This window comes from Eucalyptus grandis, chromosome 3 (assembly GCF_016545825.1).
Source record: "Eucalyptus grandis isolate ANBG69807.140 chromosome 3, ASM1654582v1, whole genome shotgun sequence".
NCBI classification, from domain to species: domain Eukaryota; kingdom Viridiplantae; phylum Streptophyta; class Magnoliopsida; order Myrtales; family Myrtaceae; genus Eucalyptus; species Eucalyptus grandis.
The window spans coordinates 63606106-63631189 of record NC_052614.1 but is presented as its reverse complement, the minus strand read 5'-3'; the positions used below and the strand labels follow the sequence as shown (position 1 = coordinate 63631189).

At 39.2% G+C, this 25084-nt stretch overlaps 2 protein-coding genes and 1 pseudogene across 5 annotated transcripts; 1 reads left to right on the top strand and 2 right to left on the bottom strand.

The window, feature by feature from the left end:
- Window positions 1-5536: 5536 nt before the first annotated feature.
- On the top strand, window positions 5537-6205 carry LOC104438190. The gene is made up of 2 exons (XM_039309002.1): window positions 5537-5679; window positions 5787-6205. Exons 1-2 carry the CDS (start codon window positions 5558-5560, stop codon window positions 5905-5907), a joined length of 243 nt encoding a protein of 80 aa, XP_039164936.1. The 5' UTR covers window positions 5537-5557; the 3' UTR covers window positions 5908-6205.
- Window positions 6206-6342: 137 nt separating this feature from the next.
- The window catches only part of LOC120292050, a 30083-nt pseudogene continuing 11341 nt past the window's right edge, over window positions 6343-25084 (bottom strand).
- LOC104438193 lies at window positions 7607-9867 on the bottom strand. 4 transcript variants are annotated; one of them, XM_039309001.1, is made up of 6 exons: window positions 9685-9867; window positions 9457-9609; window positions 9304-9366; window positions 8793-8840; window positions 7889-8009; window positions 7607-7802 (listed from the first exon to the last, which is right to left on the bottom strand). In XM_039309001.1, exons 1-6 carry the CDS (start codon window positions 9860-9862, stop codon window positions 7793-7795), a joined length of 573 nt encoding a protein of 190 aa, XP_039164935.1. In that variant the 5' UTR covers window positions 9863-9867; the 3' UTR covers window positions 7607-7792. The 4 variants fall into 4 exon arrangements, with proteins under 4 accessions (XP_039164935.1, XP_039164933.1, XP_039164932.1 ...); XM_039308999.1 differs by having other exon boundaries at window positions 7607-7806; window positions 9457-9867; XM_039308998.1 differs by having other exon boundaries at window positions 9457-9867.

Sequence of the window (25084 nt, the reverse complement as noted above, 5' to 3'; positions counted from 1 at the left end):
TCTCAATTTCCAGAAGAAGTCATGAAGTTTCATCACCAAACCCGCAAGATTATGCCGATCTACCATCATCGTATTTACTCCATCGATCGAGCCGAAGCAAAAGTACTCAAAGCGATAATGAAGCGGATTTTCGTTGGATCATGGATATTCTTTGAGATGCGAGGTCAGATTTATGCCTTGAGATGCGAAGTTCAAAGCTTGAAGAATGAAGGTCAAGCTTCTTCCCGTTCATTGAATGATAAAAATGCAAGCCCTCTCTATTCGAATCAGGCCAATGCCAAGAGTGAGGAGATTGCACATGCTAAAGGAAGACTTTAAAAGGCTGGAAGGCATCGTCGCCTATGGAAGATTTCAGCCTTGTCCGCGTTCCCAAGCAATCTTAACTTCATCTCATCCTTTTTTTAATGATGACAAAAAGGGGAGAGATGCAAGATTTGATCAAAAACCTTTCATTCAACTTTTAATTGTTTTTGTTGGATTGTTTTGTGGTTTGAATCTCGTTTCACTTTGGTTTGTGTCTCGGATGAGAACCAACTAGACTTGGACTTGATCTGCTTCTATTAACTAATATTGATATCTTATGGATGGCTTCATCATATACTGGACTAACCTATTTTCTGTGTTGCAGATTCTATTGTTATTCTCGTTAAGACATTTACCTCTATAAGATATGCATATGTGTTTGAGAAATGTTTTTATGTGTCAAAGATATCCAAATCAAGCAGAAAGTTTTTGTCACCATCAAAAGGGAGAGATTGTTGGAGAAATCTTCTTGAAGTGTTTTGAAGTTGACAAATCGTTTCTATCGCCTAGTCCGAAGGCTTGCGCACTTCTTTGCTATTTAAAAGTTCCCCGAAGACCTCGGACAGCACTCAAGACTCAAAGTCTATCTTCATTGATCTCTAATCCGTTGAAGAAAGGTTATCCAACCGGATGTTTCGTTGAGGATTTAACCTTATCAACTGAGAAGATCTCATGGTCGAGAAGACATAAACGGAGTCCTTTGATTGATCGAAGATTGATTCGATAATTGAAGATCCGGTGATTGCCTAAATATTATTGGAAGGTTCTTTATGGAAACCGAGATCCCGATTGTATGGGCGAACATGATTGATGGGCTATCAACACGTTCCATTAATAGCTTGACAATCTTCCTAATTGATTCCGTCCAACGGGTAGATTGGAGGAATTCCTTTGGTAAGTGCCAACGGGTATGATGGCATAAAGGAGTATATAAGGAAGACTGTCTTAGTTGTTCAAGGTGTGCGATAGAAGAATTCCAAAGTCTCGAAGCTCCTTTTTGTTTAGACAAATCCTTGGAGCGAATACTTGTATACGAAAGAGAGAGTCTATATTTGTGAGAAATCTTGAGGAGGTGTGGTAGAACATCTACACCGTGGAATCAAGGCAAAGTCGTGTCGTAACCTCTCTCTTGTTCATAGTGGAATCAGCCAATAGGCTGCAGCTGAAGAAGAGTGGACGTAGGCTTGATATAAGCCGAACCACTATAAACCGCGTGTTTAATTTTTCTTCTTTCGCCCTTTTACTTTGATTATCGTTTCATCCAACTGTCTAGTATTGTGCAATTGCTTGAGAAAATTCTTTATATACCTATTCACCCCCTCTAGGTACTCATACTAGCAATATCAATAACCACTGTAATCAAAGTAATTCCGATGTTGTATCAACAAGAGCACAATATTTTGCTTTGGTGCTAGACAAGCGACAATGGTCTGTTTCTTGCTACGCCATGATATGAGTGACGACTAAGAAAGAAGTAGTAGCCTATGGAGCAACGATCAAGAGGGTTATTGGCCCAATCAACATTAGAATAAGCCTTCAACTCCAAAGTAGAGTTGGCTGAAAAATGAAAAAACATGAAATAATGTACCCTTGACATAGCGAATGACACAAAGGATGGCAACAAAGAATTGTACATAGTGTGGTCATGAATTGATTGTCCAAGTGAATAGCATAGGCAACGTAAGGATGAGTAATAGTGAGATATACAAGAATACCAACCAACTGTCGATAAAGTGTAGGATTCGAAAGAGTAGTTCTATCATTTGCATCAAATTTGGCATTTGCCTCAATTGGAGTTGTAGCAATCTTGGTATCAATGAGTCCCGCGCGAGAAAGAAAATAGATGGCGCATTTTGCTTAAGAAATAATAGCCTATGGAGTCTAAGGCAACCTCCAAGCCTAGAATGTCACCGTTCATGCTCAATGACTTTGGCTTCGAAGATCAGAGCATCTACGCACAGTTCATGTTTTGCAAATGTCACCGTCACAGGTCAAGTCATCAACATAAGACAAAATGAAATAAAAATAAGAGCCTTAGATTTTCCAGTAGGTGATGGGAAATTTTAGTGTCTTGATTCTGTGGGAAGTCTTCTGAACAGTGATTAAGTCAAGTTAGATGCAAGATTACACTGTTCTATATCATTATATATATTTTTCCGTGGCCTACTCTTCAGAACCTCCAGGGTATATCCTCAGTTTACATCTTAATATGAATCAATGTAATTGAATAAAAATGCAATGAGCAAACTTTGCTCATGAATTTACATCAGCTCCTCAAAACTGGAAACTCAAGTCTTGAGTTTGATAGTGACATAATCGACAAAGCCAATTTCGTTGCAAAAATTTATGTAGGATCCTGTGTTCTGCAAGCAGGATATAATACACATGTTAAGATCAAAGACTCGATCCAGACAATAATTTTCTTCTCTCGCTCTCTTCCTCCTCTTTGTGCATGTATGTGCACATGCATAATGGTCCCCACATCGCTTGCTTGAGAATGATGCGACTATCCTTGAAGGGTGAGCGGTAGTCAATTGGTGAAAGGCATGTCGTCCTAGTCTTGGCTCTGATATGTCATATATCGTAACTGCTGCTATGATAGTATGATGAAGCTAATGCCTTTCCTCAGAAGTATCTGATGAAATCTCTTTGGAATCTGCTCTCGTATTGATTCCTTTTAGCTGGCACATCTTCAGTCCAAATTGCCATTCTTCAAACGGCTGCGCAATCCCCGGTGCTTTTTTCTCGGAAATTTCGGATCATAGACTATTCCACGAGATTGGACGCATCTGTGCTTTTTCCTGGGTTACATTCAACTATATCGAAAGAACAGCAGTTTCACACAAGGCAGATGTTACCTTCCAGTGACGATGGTTCGATGAAGTCAAAGTCATTGCTTTTAATTTCTAAAGCAGTGTCTCACATCATATCATTGAATTGCAATAGTGAACTAATCAATTATTTCATTTAATGAGTTTAGTAGAGCAGAAAGATCCTTAAGCAGCTCACAGGCCATGTTTCCTTGAACTTTCCTCACTTTTGAAAATCCATTGATTGAGGCAGCCCAGAGAAAGAAATAGTTGAAAGCTAAAAGCTCACTCTTTCCACTAAATGACTTGAATATGCTTGTTCTGATTAAGGTCTTGCAAGACTCAACAATGTGCCATGAGTCAACAGGAAGGGAGCTTTGTTTACTTTGTGTAGCACCTACGCCCTTCTGTTTTTCTCCAACTTGCTGTATAATGTACATCTGATCCATCCTTTTCAGTCTTCCATATTGTAGTAGCCTCCTATTTTCTGTTCCATCACGAAGTGCACTCTTTGTGTAGTTTTCTGATAGACTCATAAAGCTCTCCAGCTGTTCTTTCATGCAAAAGAAAGATAAACATGGCATGAGTCATTTCCATGAGGTCCACACTAATTTTTCTAGTGGTTGATCTTGCAAACGGTCCTTGGCTCTCGTCTTATCCTCCTTTTCGCTTTCATTAGGTCGGCTATTTCCCTGAAACCTCCTCTACTCCTTTTTTTCCTCTGTGAGAATTAGATGTTTGGCCCCTATAGAACGAGGGGCGACACCGTAACAGTGCTCGTATAGCGACACAGCTCAATGAGACAAGGCTTTGGTGCAGTAACCTCAATCGCAGAACAATCCCGATTGCAGGTGCCATGGAAAATGTCATGGCTAAAAGAAGACTTTGTCTTCTTCAGTTGCTGTTGTGGAAACTTTCTATACAGAATTCTCCTGAAAACTCCCATCATGGATAGAAGAGGACCGAACTATTTGAAGCAGTGAGAAGTGAATTGTGGCACTTCCTAAAAGCATAGTGCATTAGCAAGAGGAAATCATTGCAAACGATCCCCAAACACTTGTTAAGGGCATACTTGATGACTATTTTATTTCTGTTTCATAACTATTTTTCAAGTCTAGAAATAAGTCTAGATCCTTTGATAACGTAGTTTCATTTTTCTATTTCTAGAATAATTTTTTGGTCTAGAAATAGGTTTGGAGCAAAATTAAGAAGTAAAAATTTATACTATTCTAATTTTAGAACAAAAATGAGAATTAAAAGATTTTCTCATTGCTTACCCTCACTCCTAGCCGACCGCCCACTTGCCGCCGGCCACTGCCTACCCACCGTTGCTCGCACGCTGTCTGCCTGCCCACCGCGGCGTACTCCCGCTCGTTTGAAAACAATCAAGAAATGAAAACCTTAAACAAAAAAAAAACACAAAACAAAAAACCAACGGTGGAATTCAACTAATGAATAATTTAATTATTTGCAGAGAATCATTCAACCCCAATCATGTCAAAACCAGTGGAAGGTGCCGAGGAATCTCTTTCATTGGAGAGAGAGGGGGGCTACTATTCTATGGAAACAAAATTGATATAAAGATTATTCTTGCACATAAAAAAGTGATTTGCAAATTGAATATATTATTGACAAGACCCGCTGTATCTGTGCATTTGTATAAATAGGTCATGCTTGACATTCGAAAACAACTCGAGACATCACATAGTATACCGGTTATGTAGATCGTGGCACGAGCATATTATACCTAACATTTGTTTAAAAATAATATGTGTAGTTTTTTTTATCATAAACTATGCAATGTCTCATGCACAACCAATTTCATAAAAAGGGTGTCTTCAACAATTACTTGCTAAACAACACAAAAATTCATTCCCTTAACTTAAGTCGCCACTTTCCGATTATGAAACCTCAAATGAGCGGATCGAATTAGAAAATATTTAACCTACATCAATTCATATATATCCAATATAATTATAACAACCTAACCCCAACCTAACTCACATAATTCATATGTATATTATCGAAACATGTACATATTTAATCCAAATTAGCAATTTTCGCTTCACCTTTTTTTTTTCAATAGCATTCCTCGATAGGTAGCTTAATCGCTACCCAAAAAGTTAAAAAGAATCCCGCCACCTCGACGAAGGGCATCCACTTCGGTTTACAAATTTCTTTATATATTCATCGTCAAGCAGATAACATGTGAATGTCAATCATCCAACGGCGAAAACGTCCAAAAGAGTTTTTTCTAGACGTGCGGTGGACCAAACGGATTTGTATTTTGCCGTTTTAAACAGCTCGAATCCACCTGGCGGGTTGTTGCCCCTACAGCTGGCGATCTCAATCAACGGTCGACAACTTTGGGACCCCATATATATATTTTCAAATCCATCTCCCATGTGTCCTGAAACCAATCCGGCGAGCACTTGCGGGCGGCGATGGAGGTGTTGAGATTGAGGATGAGCTTCGCCGCCGCCTTCGCGCTGCTCTCGCTCCTGATGGCGTTCGTCCTCCTTCCCCGTCGCCGCCCAAAGCCCGGCGCCATCTCCTTCGAGCGACGGTTCGTCTCTTTTCTCTCTCTTTCTCTTTGCGCAATGCAATCTGGCGGATGTGAGACGTTGGTTGAAGATTTTGCGGAACGATGAACAATTGTGGGTTTGTGTGCAGGAGTGGCGGTCGATCAGGGAATCGCGTGCTTGCTGATGCTCGTGGCTCTGGTGCTCACCTACATCATCCACTGAAGTTCCTCCCCTCCCCTCCCATTTTCATTTCTGATCTCTCCATGTAAACACAACAGAACAGATTCATTTCATTTGATCATATTCTTGTGCAAATCCTATATGAATTTCTAGGGCTTGCAGATTCCGTCACCCTTCGAAGACGTACCTCTTTTCTTCCATGTTCGCTTGCGTAGAATGTCCGTCTCGTTTCGAATTCTCCGACGATCAGATTGCATTCAGCCTATTTGATCCGATCGCGCAAGCGAGGTCATTCTGAGAGAATCTCTCCGCATGCCCTAATAAGTCGGTCGCCAAAATTTCACGCGATTTCGAGTTTTTGGTAATCGTATTTACGAATCTTTAGAAGCTCTGTTCCACTGTTTCCATCTTTACAATTTTACAGTTGATATGCAAGCATTTCGAATGTTAAAGAGCGAAAAATGAAGGCGGAAAATTGCTATATTCACTAATTTGGAAGCTTGCGACTCTATCCGATCTATCTTTTAAACAACAGCTTTAGGCTGGATTTGCTCAAAGTCGAAAACATCAAAACATGAGTCGCCTTTTACGTCCGACTTCCCATATACCGTGTACGAGAGCCCGTGAATCTTTTTGTTGGATGGCCGTCGTGGCCGGGTTCCGAAGTTGCTGGTTGTGCTCGTACGCGTCCTGAACTTCATCGGAGTAAACGATGTAGTGGTGACGATGCTTGTCCTCAAATACTTACCGCAGAACTTGTTCATGAGAATACGCCGGTGCCTCTCTTGCAGCCATTTTCCCGGCGCATCCAAGCTTCATCAGTAACCTCTCCGCCATCACCAGATCCTTCAAGTCAGCACGGGAAATTAGAAGGTAATCGATAATACGCTTCGGCTGAACCAAAATTTCCAAATGCATATATTAATGTGCATGGTCAAGCCCCGAACCCGAGCACGCATCCATCCCTCGGTGGTCGATAAAAAATTTGTGACGCATCTCATGACGCGTCACCGACCCATTTATTTTAATGCTATGGAAGCGAATAATTAATCTCCCAGACAACACAAAGATGTGATAGAAAAGTATGGCCACAATTTTCAAATCAATTAGCACAACTTTTACAAATGATCTCGACTTACAAATAGAGGTCAACTCTAGGGTAGGAAGTTTATCTTCAAAGATATAAATCCTGATCACATTAATCCCATGGTGGAGATTGAATCCATTGAACGGTTGAGGGCATCAATTTTTGTCAAACAAATCCAATGGTAGAGATTGAATCTTCTCGTCAAACTAACGGTTCTAAGGAACCCTTTGATCGATGATGTGGTGATCTTTTGGATCGATGACATGGCAAACTTTTGTCTGTGAAACTTGTCCAATATTAGCATAGATCACTCTCAAATCTTCAAGGGACGGTAGAGGCGAGGCCAATAAGTGGATCCGACCATTTCAACATACAAGGAAGTTGTAGGATTGTGAACAATAGGATAGGAAGGCAGCCAGCAAAGTAATTGGGATGTGAATCCACTTCAATTTTTCGCTCAAGACTATTGTAAGTGCAGAGACAAAGGCCACTAACATAAACGCCAAAGAGAAGAAGAGGAAAGTGAGGCCGAGTACCATTTTTCTTGGTAGTGAGTGGAGGAAATCTTCTGCAGCATAGCGTGAAGTTAGGATAGCCAAGAACATCAAGGTGGCGGTAATAGAGGAGAAGAGAGCGAGAGCATTCGCAGCTGTGAATACCATGAATGAGGGCTTTTTAGAAAGATGGGGATCCCCGTATTGTTGTCATTGCCTCCAGGTATTGTAAAAGCCGCAGCGAATGTTACTGTAATGATGAGAGTAGCGACGAGGCTACAAGATGATGCTGTGTCCTTCATCCATTGCCCCGCCTCTTTAAGCAAATCTTGACGTTGCTCTACAAAAGGTTCCCAACGTAAACCTTCTCGATTTATTAGATGATGACCGACGCTATCTTTCACTACCTTCAGAAAAATAAATGATGCATGTTAATAAAATCTAAACTAAAGAGCATAAAAGGGTGGCAAAGAAATAAGGTGAACCGACCTTATACCATTGAAGTTCCCTCTGCATAAAAAAGCTGCTCCAGAGACGTCTGCCGGTACACATCCTGGCGGCGATTCTACTATTGCCTCCATCAGGAGGTTAGCGTTCCGAAGAAAGTCATCTGGTGCAATCGTCTTGTATGGGTTCAGTAGTCTAAACAACTCAACATGCCTTTTTTAAAACCACTAGGATCATTGGACACAGCATATCTTTTTCCCATATCAACTCTGGGTAATGCTTTAGACACAACTTGACAATTTCAGATGTTCCATAAAATATAGCGGAATCGACAACCCCAGAAGTCAATAAAAGCTCAAGTATTTCGGGAGTTTCCATATGAGTCTTCATGTCGACAAGAGCAAAAGGTTTACAAACTCAAGTGAATATTTATGCCTCAACTTCAATTCTCCAATCCTTTTGATTACAGGTACTGCGTGGAACATCAGATAAGTAATTTTCTCAGTGATGATGAATCAAAACAATGAATTTCTACCCAAAAAAAAAAAAAAAGAATCAAAACAATGAAGAGGCTTTCACATTTGCATTAAGATATTAATCAAGAAAGCAAACTTCCAATGACTTAAAAATCAAAATGCACATGTCAAAGAACAGATGGATCTATCAATGAACACACAATGTCATGAGAAAAGAGAGACTTTCCTTTTTATATTTAAAAGGTAGATTCAACGATAGATCGATAGATCTATCTTTGTATATTTATAGATTCATTACTTCGTACGGAATTCAATTGAATTGTATCATAATATACAAGTCAAGCGGGTGCATATTAATAATCATGATTTAAAGTGATCAACTGAAAATCTCAATTTACACTTTAAACTTAGAGATCCCACCCATGGGTGAAAGTCCTTTTTCTGTAATATAACACGGCAGTTTCGCATACCTGCTGTTGTGGCGAGATTCCAGAGTGATACCCTCAACTGCTTAAGGGCTAGTGGCACCACCCCAAAGAGGAGAAAAGAACCGCATCAGCAAATTAGGAATTGGTGACGAAAAAAAAAACGATATGCAGATTTAAATTTAATACCGGTTGAGTATGCTAGAAAAGAAATTGGATTGATCAACCTCTATGACCCGAAATAGAAACTATCATTATCATTCTCAATAATTCTACTAGGCAATTTGACATTCAACCTCTATGACCTGAAATAGAAACTATCATTCTCAATAATTCTACTAGGCAATTTGACATTGAGCAGGGCTTCTCCACTAAATTTGAGAATTTTATATTGGAAATTATGTTGTGACATACATCATGGTTTAGATATTAATTTGTATACATAGATGGTCGTTGTCCCTTCACTTTTCCTTAACTTTTATATCTATAGGATCACCGAATGATATGTTTTTTTCTGTCGTGCTAGTCCTACCATTAAACAGTTCAACAAAAATACCTTGAGCCATCTTCGTATCATTGGAGCTGTCAAATGATGTATCGACCCAGCATACAGGGATACCTAAAAGCAGGAATAGTTAGAGTGGGCACCATGTGGATCGAGTTGCTCGGATTATACATATCTAATCAAAGAAGCGCAAGAATTGCCTACATTTGTAAATAAGTTTTTCCCAAAAATTGAATCTAGCTGTACTGAGGAAGTGCCCCTCCATTGTCGCCAAGGTTTTGAGCAGGCTACTGTTATTTCCAGTACTTTCGAATGTTGCCAAGCTGGGTTGCTGATGAGCAAAATGAAAGGCTAGGTCTTTTGGGACACAAGAACAAAAAAGAGTTAATTCAAGTAAACAAGTGATAAGATGAGTTAAGTGTGAAATCCTACCCGTATTGCCGGTCCCGATAAGGACTACCATATATTTAATATTGATGCCGGATGTTGTACGCCTGGCCAAGTACCAGATGACCTCCTTTTGCATAGGAGCAAACACCATAGCTTCTTCCAGGGATTTTGGTATATATCGATCTTTGGTATCAATTTGGTCTGTTAATACTTTTACCATCCTTAATCTCCTGCCCGGGCGGCAAAAATGAGGGCCTTCCCGGCCATTTCATCTTTACATTCTGGGGGATGCGCTTGACCAGGTTCTCTACCAATTGGTCTTGTGCGGCAATAACTGCAACATGGAGCACACAATAGGCCGCATCTCCTCGGGTCAAAAGTTCGGTCGTCATTGCTTCGCGATCATCATCGAGGATTTTCTTGACAGCCTTCCAATCACCGTTTAGTGCGGCGTAAAACAGCGGTCGCCCGTTTTTATTGACCTTCACTGTTTGCATGCCTGCAAATATCGCACATTGAAAGTCCTTACCTTTCGCACATCTTGTCTTTTAGGTCAAGTATACCCATTCCACCTGCTCAGAGTTCCGATGAAAAACTGAAGCAAGCGATGGGGCAGTCGTTTACTTAAAATACCTTTCTATGATCGCCTGCGTTTACTCTTTGGAAGTAAAGAAGCATTTTTATTTTGGCTTTCTCAACTGCAATTGAAGATATTATTCAGATTTTAAAATTTTTGAAAAGATTATATATTGAATAAATATGTTATTATTTTTATACTATAGGATTTAAAATGTTTTGGATTAAGAAAGGTCAAGATGATGAAACACAAGACTAATGAAAAACAAAAATTAGAAGTTCATAGTGACAAACCTCTACTTAGATGTGATCATTTTGGGAAGCTTCATAGTTGGCCGTGGCTTTCGAACTCAAGTCTTCGCGATTCACTTTGTGATTAGAAAGAAAAATAAAAATGAATAACCTTATATAAATTAATTACACTTTGCATGCTTTAGATCAAGTATACATGATTAGTATTGAAATTATTCATTGCACGGATGTCCTGTATTAAACTTGCATGGTTTTAAACGAAAATAATTAACATAAACATAAAGGAGATCATCAAGAAACATTGCAATTTTCAGCATATTAGCTGTCCATGATATTGCTTATATTACTTAGAAGTTAACCCACAAAAAGCAATACTTTTCTGACTTTTTCTTATGGACGAGCCATCAACTAGGATAGTTGTAGCACAGTATTCGGGAGCAATTGCAAATCATCCCAAAAGTAGTGCACAAGATACCCTTGCAAAGAAAGATCAAAACACCTAGCTGAATGACTTATTTAAAGATGCAAGAAGAATCAAGGAAAAGAGGACAAGGCATCCCAAAAAACCACAATATCACAACAGACATCGACTATGGAGATAAGAAAATGAGATAAATCGTTGGGAACATATCAGTCCAAAATCTAGAATTTTCAAACGGGGACCTATCAAGTGTCAACAAACCAGGCGTACCTGCACGTGATTCAGCACCGGGGGAATTTGATGGATTCGCACCTTGTGTGGTCGCCATCGGTGATGCGAGATCGTTCACCACTTCGGACATAGCCGGAAAAGAGTTACGCGATTTTTGACTTCTCCGGAAAAGCTAAAGCGTTATGTCGAATAACACCACTTGTTCCTGCCAAAGATCAGGGGCTAGCACCTTCCATATATATCGTGTGTAAGAGAGAGAATTTTCAAATCTGCGGGTGAATGCAGCCAAAGTTTTTTTTTTTATTGGTCTTACTCTATTCCTATTCTAACTCTAAGATTTTGCCTTAACTCATTGTAGGGCGTGGGAATCGAAACCCACTTTTAAAATTAAATCGTTCACATCCCAATCCTCTAAAAATGTGGGAATTCGAACCTCCACCTCCTCATTCCAAGTTAGAAGGGTGGCCACTGGGGTAAACCCCAGTGGTTGAATGCAGCCAAAGTTGGAACGCCAAGGAAAACATAAACAATTGTCATATTGACAAAAGAATATAAACGGGCACAAGCCCCTGATAACATTCTTAGATGAAAGATGCAAGTAAATGCCCCCGATATCATTCTTAGACAAAAGATGCAAGTTAAGAATATTGTAAAAAAAAAAAGAGATAGAGAATTGTGAAGTGCCAAACACCCAAGTGCCAAAACTTGACACGGATGAATATATAAGTGTCAAAACTTACAAAGGTGCAAGAATTTTCCTAATGCGTGCTACACTAATTGATATTGTAATTTATCGTTTTGCGGGTTAGTCTATGGTGAGATAAAAATTTATTAATTAGTTTAATATGGGGTGGTTAGTATGGGCCGGATTGAGTCCGACCGTAATAAGAGAGTTTAGCTGAAAACTCTATAAATAGAAGAAGAAGATGAAGATGAAGAAGAAGAAGCAGAAGATGAGGTTGTGTGAGGTTGACCTTGCCTAGATTTGGTCAGGTTGAGCATCACTGAAGGCCAGAAGAAGAAGATTAAAATGTAATAAAATTATTAAAAAGTTAGATGGTTGATACCCTAAAAAAACTTCAAACTGGTACTCATATGACAAATTTGTCAAAAACTAATTTTCTTACCACCAAAAACCCAAAACTAATATATTTTTTTTATAACTTAACTAAAAACTGATACACTTGTAATAAATTCACCTTTGCTAGTTTCCATTAAATTTTACTATTAAATTGTTAAGTTTGATGGCACGTGATAATTGACTAGTATACTAGTTTGGGATTATACTATTTGTATATTACAGTTATACAATTTTTGTGATTTTGTTATGATATTAATCTAAGTAAAAGAACATCTTAAGTGCCAAAATTTGGTACAATGAGATACTTAAGTCACTTTTTATGAAAAATGGGAAACTTAAATGTTACATTCAGCAAATCCCACTGGAATTCATACATGGTAATTCATAGGCAATGAAAGGATGAGTAATGGTAAGATATACAAGAATGCCAACCAACTGTCAATAAAGTGTAGGATTCGAAAGGGCAGTTCTATCATTTGCATCAAATTTAGCATTTGCCTCAATTGGAGTTATAGCAATCTTGGTGTCAATAAGTCTTGTGCGATAAAGAAAATAAACAGTGCATTTTGCTTAAGAAATATAATAGCCTATGGAGTCTAAGGCAACCTCCACTCCTAGAAAATAACTAAGTTGTGCCGCGACCTACCATTCAAGAAATAAGTTTAGGGGTATTGCCTAAAGGACAGGCCTATAGCCTATGATTAGGCATGAGCTAGTCCATAACTCACGTGAAATTGTGGTATTTTTAATAATTTCACAATAAGGAGCCGCCATTAGCTTATTGGGATCGGTTAGAAACCAAGTGAGGTATTGAGAGTGTACCTCACTTCCTATGCAACCAAAGAATGTAGGATCGGGGATTTGATTACACTAATTGACTAATTAGTACTCTTTCGGTACCTAATTTTGTTCATTTTAAAGAAAAATATTTTTGTTAAGCAGTTTAAATTAATTTTAGGCATATCTATTAACATGTAAAGTAATCGTGCGCGTGCGCAATAATTAAAAAAAAACAATTAGCAGCAAATGAAAGCGTTTAAATAAATTGCATGGAATAGCAAATATTTAACATTAAGGAAAAGATAAATACTAATATTAACTAGATTAAAAGGATCAAAATAGCAAAAGTATGCAAACAAGAGTAATTATCTTTGAGAACAATTGTAATCCTAAGGTAAAGCCCTAAATGTTTACTCAATTTTTAGCACAACTATAGAGCTAAGAAACTTCTAATTTTGAGAAAACAACTCATGAAGTCTTTTTTGTAAAAATTTTCAAAAGAAAATTTGAATTTCCTGACTTTTTTTTTTTTATTTAAATTTTCTAATTTTTTATTTTTATAAAAACTCGAATTTTCAATATTTTCTGAATTTTTTTGAATTTTTTTAATGTTTTCTGAAAGTTGTTGAACTTTCGGAAAAGTTTTTGAATTTATATATATTTTATTTTTTTAATATTTTTAATTTTTAATTTATTTTTTCTTTTGTCCTTTCCCTATTTTGTCCTATTCACTGCACTCTTGTTGGCCAGCCACCCCCGGTGTGTGCCACTACTGAGCCTGTCATTTCCCGAACCCCGCCAATATCTTTGCAAGCAGGGGGACTTCACGGATTAAGGTTGCAGTCCCTAACCCTTTCTAAGCTTTCAGCCGAGATACCTAATGAGATTGTTATCCCATACTACTCTCCCCCTCACTTGCCTATAAATGGCTTGTGAGGAGGAGTCCCCGGAATTGTCTATTCAAGGGGGAGCAGTTTTTAAAGACCTACTCTGGTCTCTCCTTTACTCTACTCTAGCCGAGAAAATATTAAGTGATTTCAAAGCGTCACGTCAATTGCTGACGTGGCATGCATTTTACACGTTTTGGAGGTGGAATAAAAAATGAAATTCTTTTTTTTTCAACTTCCTGCATCGCCCCCTCTTCTCCTCTCCTCTGCAAATCGTTTCTCGGCCATGGATGGCACGGCCTCCTCCTCCTTCCGGCCACCGCCTGCCCGCCACTTGAGAATCCCGTTCGGCTGTCTCCACCGCACAAGCCAGAGGGGAATTGGAACAGTCATGGAGTCTCTCTCTCTAGTGTCTCCTTCCATTGTCCTCCCTTAAAGTTCCCTTCCGTGAAGCCCAGCCATGACAGATCTGGAGCCATGGCAGGATCTAGATCTGGAACCGTGGAGCCATGGCCGCGTTCTTGACAGAACTTGAAGCCATGGCCGCACAACAGACCTTAGAGCCAGATCTGTCGCGGTTATGGCTTCACAGACGAGGCCATCCTCGCCTCGTCAAGACTTGTTCCATCATTTTTTAAAAGGCTCAGCCATGATGGCTCGACCGAGATCTGGAGGAGGAGTTGCTTGGCCATGGCTCGGTCGAGATCTGGAGAAGGTTTAGCGCTCAGCTTTTCTGAAGCTCAGTGATGACTGGAGGAGGGAGTAGCCGAGATCTAAAGGTTGGCCAGGTCTGTTGCGGCCATGGCTTCGCGGTTCCAGATCTGGATGCGGCCAAGTGACATCAGAAGGGGCGGAGATGGTGGCCGGACGGGTGTTCTCTGTCAGGGAGGAAGATGAACAGAGAAAAAAAGATTTTTATTTTTTTTATTTCACCTTATCCAACACCAACACGTGTCGATCTACTATTAGATATCAATAAAAAAAAAGCGCATCACGTCAGTAATTAACGTGGCGCTTTGGAATCATTGAATATTTTCTCCTCCAGCGACTCCTCTTCCCGAAGCCACTTTCTCTCTTTTTTTTTTTTTTTATTTCTTTTTTTTTTTTTTTTTTTGCCTTTTTGGTCTTCTTCTTCGTGCGTTCTCTGCACGCCCGATGCTCCTTATTCCGAAGACCCTTCACCGCACCAACACCTTCGACCGAGATTTGCTGCCGCCGGCCCCTCTGTCTCTCCCAAGCGCCTCCTTCACACCGCCCTCACTCCTTGCGAGAGTCGCGATCCGCCACCATCCATCGCCCGAACGGAGGACACAAAACACACCACGTACGCGCAAGCGACCGTGACGAAGGAAAGAAGCGAGGAATAGCGATAGTAACGTATAAAAGCCAACAGAATATGAACGAAGGGATCTACCATTTCAGGGAGACGAACGTGACTTGCATGGGTATCACAGAGACATTTCATTGAACAACACCGACCGGGCCGGAGGCAAACGATAACTCGACATGACCTCAAGACAAACAAGCAGGGTCCAGAGGCAACGACGCGCAGTACCGACTGAGATAAACATAGACAAACAAGCAGGGTCCAGAGGCAACGACGCGCAGCACCGCCGGGGTCGGGACTCGAGCGGACGGAAGAACTGCGAGCCCCCGATCCGACGAGCTCAAGAACAGGGTAACATGGAGCGCGCCAATGCGCTTGGGTGACGGGCCCTACTCGGCTCGACGGGGCGGCGGCCAGCAGGGCGGACCCGAGACGGATCGAGCCGTGGCCGGCCGCCCTGGCGTCGTCGAGACGAGATCCTCGGGTCAAAGGGGTGCTGAACTCTAGAAACAAAAAATAAAAAGAAAAAAGAAAAAGACTTACCGGAAATATGGACGTCGGGAAGCCGGGTCTCAAGCGCGGCCAAGCTTCTCTCTTGCTTTCCACTCTCGATTTCTCTCTGCCTTCCCCCAATCTCCCCCTCGGTTCCTCCTGTCCGCCGTTCCTGCTGCCCCCTTCCTTTCTGCCCTTTTCCTCTTCCTCTTCTGCAGGTCGTGCGTGAAGGACGCCAGGTGGAGGAAAACAGCTGGGCCGGGCCCCCGCGCGAGAGAGAGAGAAAAAATGAGGGGTGGGTTGGGCCGAGGCCGGATTTGGCCCAACCCGCCCCCTTAGTGCGTTTTTTCTTTTTTGTTTTGTTTGTTTGTGTTTTGTTTTTAAAATAGGTGTCAACAAGTTACTTGAGATCTTTCATTTCAAACTACTAACTAGAATACTGCTGAAGCTTTGTAATACTAACAAGACCATCACTAGTACTAGCCATATCATCCACATATAATAGCAGTAGAATAGACCCATGAGAAGTTTTTTGAACGAATAGAGCATTGTCATAGGGACTAGATCTAAAGCCAAGATGTTCCATGGTGGAATTGAACTTAGAATATCTGCATGAGAAGCCTCTTTCAGTCCATATAAAGCTTTACACAAGTGACATACTTCATTAGAAGCAGTAGTGTACTTAGGAGGTGGCTCCATTTATACTTCCTCAGTAAGATCGCAAATCCATTTGGAATAGAGGCCATTGTTTGATAGCTGCAAAAAGCAAGAAGACTTTGAATAGAAGTAAGATGCGCAACTTGAGCAAATATCTCGTTATAGTCAATTCCATACTCATGAATAAAACCTTTTAGTACTAGCCTAGCAATGTTCCATCATATCGTCTGCCATAGTCTTAATCTTATATACCCATCTACAACCTATAGTCGACTTTTCAGGAGGCAAATCAACCAATTCCTAAGTATGAGATTTGCCCAAAGCATGCAACTTATCCGCCATTGCTTGCTGCCAAAGAGGGTTATTTCGAGCTTCTTTGTATACGCAAGGCTTGTGAAGGGAAGTAATAGTAGAAGAACAATAAAAAACATGAAGCCAAATATAAGGTTGACTTACTCGGGTCGAGCGATGGAGTGATGAACAAGAGAAGAGAGAATGACCAAGGGTGAAGAATCCACAAATGGTGCAGACAAGTCAAGAATTGCCGAAGTGGGATTACCAAAGGCACCTACATCAAAATTAGGAGAAGAGTACTCCAAAGAGGAAGATTCAATTTTGTATCTTTAGGAAATAGATCCACAAAAGGATTAGTAAAAAAGGAAGGAGTAGAAGAGGAGTCGAAAGGGTGAAGTGAAGAGAATATCTTGTGTTCCCAAAAGCTAACATGACGAGATATACAAAGATGATTAGAGATAGGATCCCAACATTGATAACATTTGTGCTAAATCACATGCCTAAGGAAACAACGTACATGAGCATGAAATTCTAATTTCATGCATTCATTTGGAAGAAGATGGACAAAACAAACACTAATAAAAACTCAAGAATATTATAATTAAGAACACTCCCATATAAGCGCTTATAAGGAGAGAAATTACCTATAATAGGTGATGGGAGTATGATTAATAGTGTATATAGCAATATGAGAAGCCTCTCCCCAAAACTATTCTAGATAAGAGGTTGAGATCAACATCTAAGCTGTGTCAATGTTTATGCTCAGCTCGACCATTTTGTTGAGAACTCCTTGGACAAGAGTGATGAATGATAGCACCATTTTGACAAATAATTCAAAGAAATTCCATGTCTCTATATTCCATAGCATTATCGGTACGGGAGATCTTGATGTTTTGAGAAAATTGTATTTTAATCATGTGTTGCGATCAAATTTTGGGTGAATCACCTAGGGTTTGGCTAATGGATTACTAAGTTTAACTTAGCTCAAGTTCTCCCAGGTTCATACTAATTCGCGACTTAGGTTTAAATTTTTTAATATGCAAATGGATTTTATCTAGAAGTCGCCATTAATCAGTTTATGGTAGGTCGATTAGACACCTAAATAAAATAATGGGAGAATTATTTTACTCCTACGAACTAGAGACTTTGGGTACGGGGACTTGGTTACACTAGACTTCTCATTAATTCTAAATCTGTTTCCCTAATATGTGAAGTGATCATGCGGGTGCGCAAATCACCAATTTAACACCCAAGAAAGCAATGAATAAATTGCAGAACTTATCTCGCAACAACGAAAGCATCTGAAATATTAGATCAAAATTCACATTGATAATTCTATATATGATTTCCAATTAATATGCAATTTCTTTTTTTGTTTCCACTTACTTAGTGAGAATCATGTAATGCATGCTACTAATTTAACATGAAATGATATGACATGGTAATATAGCCTAAACTATATGAATGCGTAAAATAATTTATGTGTGTTTTCTTAATGAATATGCAATAATTAAATATGCAATCTAAATTAACCAAAATGACCTAATATTAATGATGGGCAATTTCTAATTAAATGAACCTAGCAAAGAATCACTAACGTGTTTCATGAACCTAATGACGTGCACATGATTTTTATTTTCTTAACAAGCATGCAATCTACCATAGTATGCAATGACATGCATAAAATGCCATAATTCTATTTTTTTTATGAAATTCGAAATTAAAATTGCCACATAATTAAACATGCAATTTAAAGTTTTTTTTTAAAAAAACTAACATCCTAAATGAATGCATTTTTTTAAATTCAAAATAAAATCTCTATCCTAAATATGCAAGATAATAAAAAATATTTTAAAACAAGTTTAATCTTAACTCAAATATTTTTTTTGGATTTTTCCTTTACAAAAATTGATTCAACCAACCACCCCATGTGGTGGTGACGTGTTCGAGCTTTGTCCTCCTCACGACAGGAACAAGTTTGAATTTCGTCATTTGTGTACGGGGTTTAGGTAAATAAAAAAAAAAATTTGGTTCAATCAACATGATGGCAAATATATGATCGATATCCACAAATTGGCAAATCATATCTCACGCATGAGATCGGATTAGTCAATCTTTAAATAAATTGTGAATCAAATTTCGGGCGTGAAATCGGATTGACGATTTTGCAAATGATTACGAGTTGGATTTTGGACACGAAAATCAAACTGACAATTCCCAATTCGAGAGGCTATTTCATGTTGGAATCTCAACCATTCATTCATGAATAATTCTACTAAAAAAAAACAACAAAGAAAAAAAAAAGGTAAATAAAAGACTACCTACTTTAATTTTCCTTTTTTCCTTTTGTTTTTTCTTTTTTTCTTCCCAAGCAAAGCTTGTGCTCGGGCAACAGCAGGAACGGCGAGTCAGAGGTCCGGCAGGGGAACTCCGGCTAGGGCGAACCGGCGTTCGGATCGCTGGATCTGTGGCGTCGAGTCACTGGTCGGAGGTCGCGGTGGCCGGATCTAGCTGCAGGAGCGGAGCAACTCGGAAGGGGCAGCAGCTGGCTGGGCTAGGCGCTGAACTCGGGCACCGTGGGCGGATCGCGGACAGGGCAAGGGAAGCAGCGTCGTCGCGGATCGGCACGGCGGTGGCTTCGTCAGGCTGGTGGAGCGGCTCGGCAGCAGAGGCGGCTTCGCGGACGGAGCGGTGGCGTCAGCAGCAAGGGCGGAGAGCAGCGGTCGTCGAGGAAGCAGAGGGCTGCGTCGCGTGGGCTCGAGCCGCTGCAGGGGAATCGGGCGTCGCGGACGACTGGGCCGGCGGCTACTGGTGTCGCTAGGGCTCGAAGAGGCTGGTGCTCTGGCGGTCGGCGCAGATGGTGGGCCGCGACGAGAGAGATGGAATCGCGAACAGGCGAGTCGCGGGCCGGCGCCGCGGTGGCTGGCGACCGGACGCGGGCGGCGCAGGGGTGGCGGTGCTCTCGCGGGATGCGGTGGCGTCGCGGCTGCGGCAGCTGTCGACGGAGGTGGCCGGTGAAGGGGTCGGGTAGCGAAGGACGCCGGCGAAGAAGCTCTCCGAAGAAGACGAAGGGTTGCTTTCTCTTTTTTCTTTTTCCCTGCTCTGCTTGTGTCTCTCACGTCACTTTCTCTCACCTGTCTTCTCTGCACCCTTCTCTCTGCATCTTGCTGATTTTTCCCTTCCCAAAGAAACTTTTCTCACTCTTGTTTTTTTTTCGACCCAGAGAAGCCCCCATTTCCTCTCTCTTTTATTCTCTCTTCTTCGAACCCTCTGGTCCCATCATGACCTTAAACTGACTCGCCTGTCGGAGCCAACCCAAAGGCGTTAAAACGGGTAATGGCAAACCGCTGGGGGACCCCTAGGGTTTGAACCGCCCATCCCCTGGGCCTGAGCAAGCTCTACTTCCCCAGGATTGCCTGGACGCGCATCTAGCAATGATGACACCCTCGATAAGTCCCCCAAAATCCCGTGTTTAATCCTAGGCAAAGCAAATGCAATCTTTTTTGGAATATTTCATCTCTTTTCAATATACATGAAAATTGCCAATAACCTTCCAATCACAAAAATCTTTTTATTTTCCTCATCTCCTGAATATTCTCCACTGATTTTATGGCCTATTGCTAAAGATAAAATTGCAATGCGATTTTCTCAAATTCCAAAAATTCATCGTAAACAAGATAATTAAAAAAAGAAACACCAGACTTGGACCAATTTGCACTCTTCATAAGCTTGCCTAGCCTGTCAAGTTAAAGCTCGGAAACACTAATTCGAACCCATATGCCATTAGTCCAATAGATCAATGCAAAAAAAATGCAATGCACCTAAACTTATATGCTATGTAATTAATATATTTTTTATGGATAAAATTAACCCATAATTTTCTATGCAATAGCTAAATGACTCGATTGTCAAAATTTAGGTGTCAACATCATGGCAACAAAATCACAATAAATACGTGACAGTTCGAATCAATGAGATATCATTAATTCAAACTCTAGTTGACTTCTTTGATGTCACCTTGAGTTTGAGAGATAATGTTAGAGATAATTAGGATTTTTTTTATATTAGAAATAATTAGAATATTTCTATTGATTTTCTGTATTTCTCAAGATTGCACCGATATCTCCATAGGACTATGCATATCTTGATTGATATATGTTACTTTATATAGTCGTATCATAATGCCTATAAATAGGCTAATGTACTCTTTATTATCATATATTGATTTATACAAAAATTCCCAAATTCTCAATTCTACTTTATATTTAACTTGTTAGAAATAATTATGGTATTTTCCTATATTAGAAATAATTAGAACATTTATATTGATTTTTTGTATCTCTCAAGATTGCATGGATATCTTCATATGATTGTATATTACTTCATATAATCATATCATAAAGCCTATAAATAGACTCTTTGTGTACTCTTTTCTATATATTGATTTATATGGAAAATTTCTCAATGCTCTCTTCTACTCTATATTTAACTTGATATCAGAGCCTCCTTTCCTGGGGCAATCTTAGTGCACTGCGTGCACCTTAGAAATTTCTTTTCGCTTTCTGCACGGTGCACATCCAAATAAATCCATCCCCATCGTTCCTGCTAAGTAGTCTTCACTTTGTATGCACAAGTCTTATCTGAGAAAGCACTTAGTTGAGTCCTTTCTATAATAGTCATGTTTCAATGCTAATCACATTGACCGCGTCATCCAATCGAGCCTTTTCATAGAGGTGGCTTTCTTTTGATGCCTGCTGCACAAACCGTAATCTAGTAGCTATTTTCCAAGTCGACCGTATAGGCCGCCGCTTAGTTGCTATTTCACAAGCAAGCCACATATGCAACTTATTGTTTCCCCTCCAAATCTCAACCTTTCGTGCGTTGTTTTGAGAAGTTGACATCATCACCAAACTCGACACTTTCAGATGAGCTAGATCTAGAAGACTGTCTCAAACACTGCCCACCATGGATCAACAAGCCCGATATCCCGCGATGTTGTTAGAGAAATAAGATTTCGTGGCATTGAATGATATTAATTCAAACTCCAGTTGACTTCTTTGATGTCACATTGAGTTTAAGGGAGAATGTTAGAGATAATTAGGATACTTTGTTACATTAGAAATAATTAGAATATTTCTATTGAATTTTTATATCTTTTAAGATTGCGCGGATATCTCCATATGATTGTGTATATCTTTATTGATATATATATATATATATATATATATATATATATATTACTTTATATAGTCATATCATAATGCCTATTGTACTCTTCATTATCATATACCAAATTATATAGAAAATTCTCCAATTTTCTTTTCTACTTTATATTTAACTTGGTATCAGATTATTCGTACCTGTGGAAACTTAAATGCACCGAGTGCGTGCACAAGTCTCATATTTTCTATAATAGTCATGTTTCGACGCTAATCACATTGATTGCGTCGTTCGATCGAGCCTTTTCATGGAAGTGACTTTCTTTTGATGCCAATTGCATAGGCCACATCCCAGTAACTATTTTCCAAGCTAGCCGCAATGGCTGCTTGCTATTTCCACTCTGATTCTTGACCTTTTGTGCATCGTTTACACACCACCATACTCAACAACCTCAGACTAGATCAAGAAGATTGTCTCACATGCTATAAAACATAAACATAACTCACTTTTGCCAATGTGGAATTTAACAAACCTTTAAAAATCAAAATTCGATATTTCTTATTTTAACATAATATGTTCATCACAAGAATACTCAAGATAATAATATAACAAACACCAATGGTCCAACCTATTGGTCAATCTCATAAAAACACACATTGATGGTCCCATCCATCGACTAAACTCATGCCATATATCAATTGTTTATTCCATTAATCCATCTCATATGAAATCACACGTCAATGGTCCATCCATCGACTAATTTTTTGCTCAATATCTAACCATGGTCACGACACAATGCCTGATAATAAGGCGACAAAGATTCTCCCTTGATAATGTCTCAACTTATTATTAGCTAGTGGCTTGGCTCACAATGATATTCTAGACTAGTATGCATATACTCACAAGCTCCTCATTAGGCTCACAATGAGATTGAGCACTCAACCCCATTCTCTAATTCATAAACAATCTCATATATCAGAATACATTTCACAAATCAATTATCAAAAGCTTTCGCAACTCAATCTCCAGTAATCCATAGCCAAATCCAAAAAATCATTTCATATATCACAATGAGTTTCCCAAACTAATTCAGAATACATTTCAAAAAGAAGTTCATAACTTAGGCATTCGATATATAGATATCAAAGCACCTTTCAAAACCACATTCATAAATAGTAAATTTTTCAAGATTCTTTGATAAAAGGTTTCACAAACCATTTATAGGCAATCATTCAAGTTAAAGTCGAAAGATGACTTCCCTTTTCAAACAACAAAATAGCAGTAAAAGCTTGATTCTATTTTATGCAATAAGGGATTCTATTTATTAACTTATAGCATGCTTAATCTATAATGTTTTCAAAACATGAGTTTAAACTAGAAAAAAAAAAATAGTATCACTTACCTAGGAAAAGCCAAAAACCAACTACAGTAGTTACTCGAGTTGATGCACTCGAATTCTTAATAAATAACCTGAAAACAATATTAAAAGACCAAGTGAAATGATATTCCAATGAACGACTCAACTGTATTATGCCTATTTGTTAATAAAACAACACATATGCACCAACGAAAAGCCCGCCTCTAGCAAAAATCTATTGTTGTCCACTAGGCGCGGCTCATGTGTTAAAATTCATCTTGCCATAACTTCCTCCACATAATTCTGTTTCGAGCCAACTTATAGTCTTTAGAAAGCCATTTGGACATACTATAAGAACCCTAACTCAGTCACCTCAAGACTTCGCCGGAAATGACTGAAATTCAGCTTAAAAATTACCGTTCATAACTCTGTCCAGAATGCACGTTGAAATTGAAAATTCTGTTTCGGGCAAACCTGAGCTCCGTAAATTGCTATAACTTCACAACATCATAAATATCATTTCTATAAAAATACGCAGCTCAACGACTCAAAAATTGGATTTTGCCGCACAAACCTCCAATAATTCCGACTTTTTGAGCCCTAAATTCAAAACTACTTCGATCAAACGAATGAATGGTGCAAACACTTACCAATGTTGCAAAATGGAGTTGAGTCGGCTTCACAAGGTGTTCAAATCACGAGTGCAGCAAAATTTTTCCCTTCCTCCTTTATTCTTTTCTCTCCTCTCTTTTCTTCCTCCTTTTTCCTCGAGTGGGCTCTCGGTTTTCTCTTTCTCTCTCCGTTGCTTCCTTATAATTGAGCTGAAGCCCCCCCTTATCCCTTTTCTTTTGAATTTTCAACCTTTTGCTCTTTCTTTCTTTTCTTATTTTTTTTCCTTTTTACTTTTCAAAGCCCATGTTTTACATTAAATATGCATAGTGATTGTTCGATCTGTTTAGAAGAAATGTATTACTCACCGGGCCATGGTGGCTCATTCCTTTCTTCTCATCATTTTTTTTTAGATCCTTAGTTAGTGGCCGTTGGAGCAAGAGCGTTATCATGGAAACTATTGGGAGTTGGATATTTAAGTTATTGTTAGAGGCTGCATCCTTAGAGAAAGAAAGGTCATGTCACTCCCTCATCCTTCTAGGATTTGGGGCATGACACACAACCCACCATGGATCAATAAGCTTGATGCCCCACGGTGTTGTTAGAGAAACAAGTTTACATGGCACTAAGTGACATTAAATTTAAATTCTAGTGGATTGTGTATATCTTGATTAATATTTGTTACTTTATATAGTCATATCATAATGCATATAAATAGGCTAATATACTCTTAATGATCATATATCGAATTATATAGAAAATTCCTGGATTCTCTATTCTGCTTTATATTTAACTTGTTAGAGATAATTAGAATATTTTCTTATATTAGAAATAATTGGAATATTTTTATTGATTTTCTGTATCCCTCATGATTGCATAGATATCTCCATATGATTGTATATATCTTGATAGATATATGTTACTTTATATAGTCATATAATAAAACCTATAAATAGACTCTTTATGTACTCTTTTTTGTATATCGAATTATATAGAAAATTCCTTAATTATCTTTTCAACTTTATATTTAACTTGGTATCAGAGCCTTCTTTCCCAAAGCAATCTTAGTGCACCGGGTGCACCTTAGATTTATGTTTTTTACTTGGTGCACATCCAAATAAATCCATCCCCATCATCGCTACTCAACAATGTTCACTTTGTACACACAAGTCTCATATGAAAAAGCACCTAATCGAGTCCTTTCTATGATAGTCAAGTTTCAATGCTAATCGCATTGACCGCATTGTTCGGTTGAGCCTTCTTCATGGAGATGGCTTTTTTTTTTTATGCTAGCTGCACAAACCACAATCCAATAGCT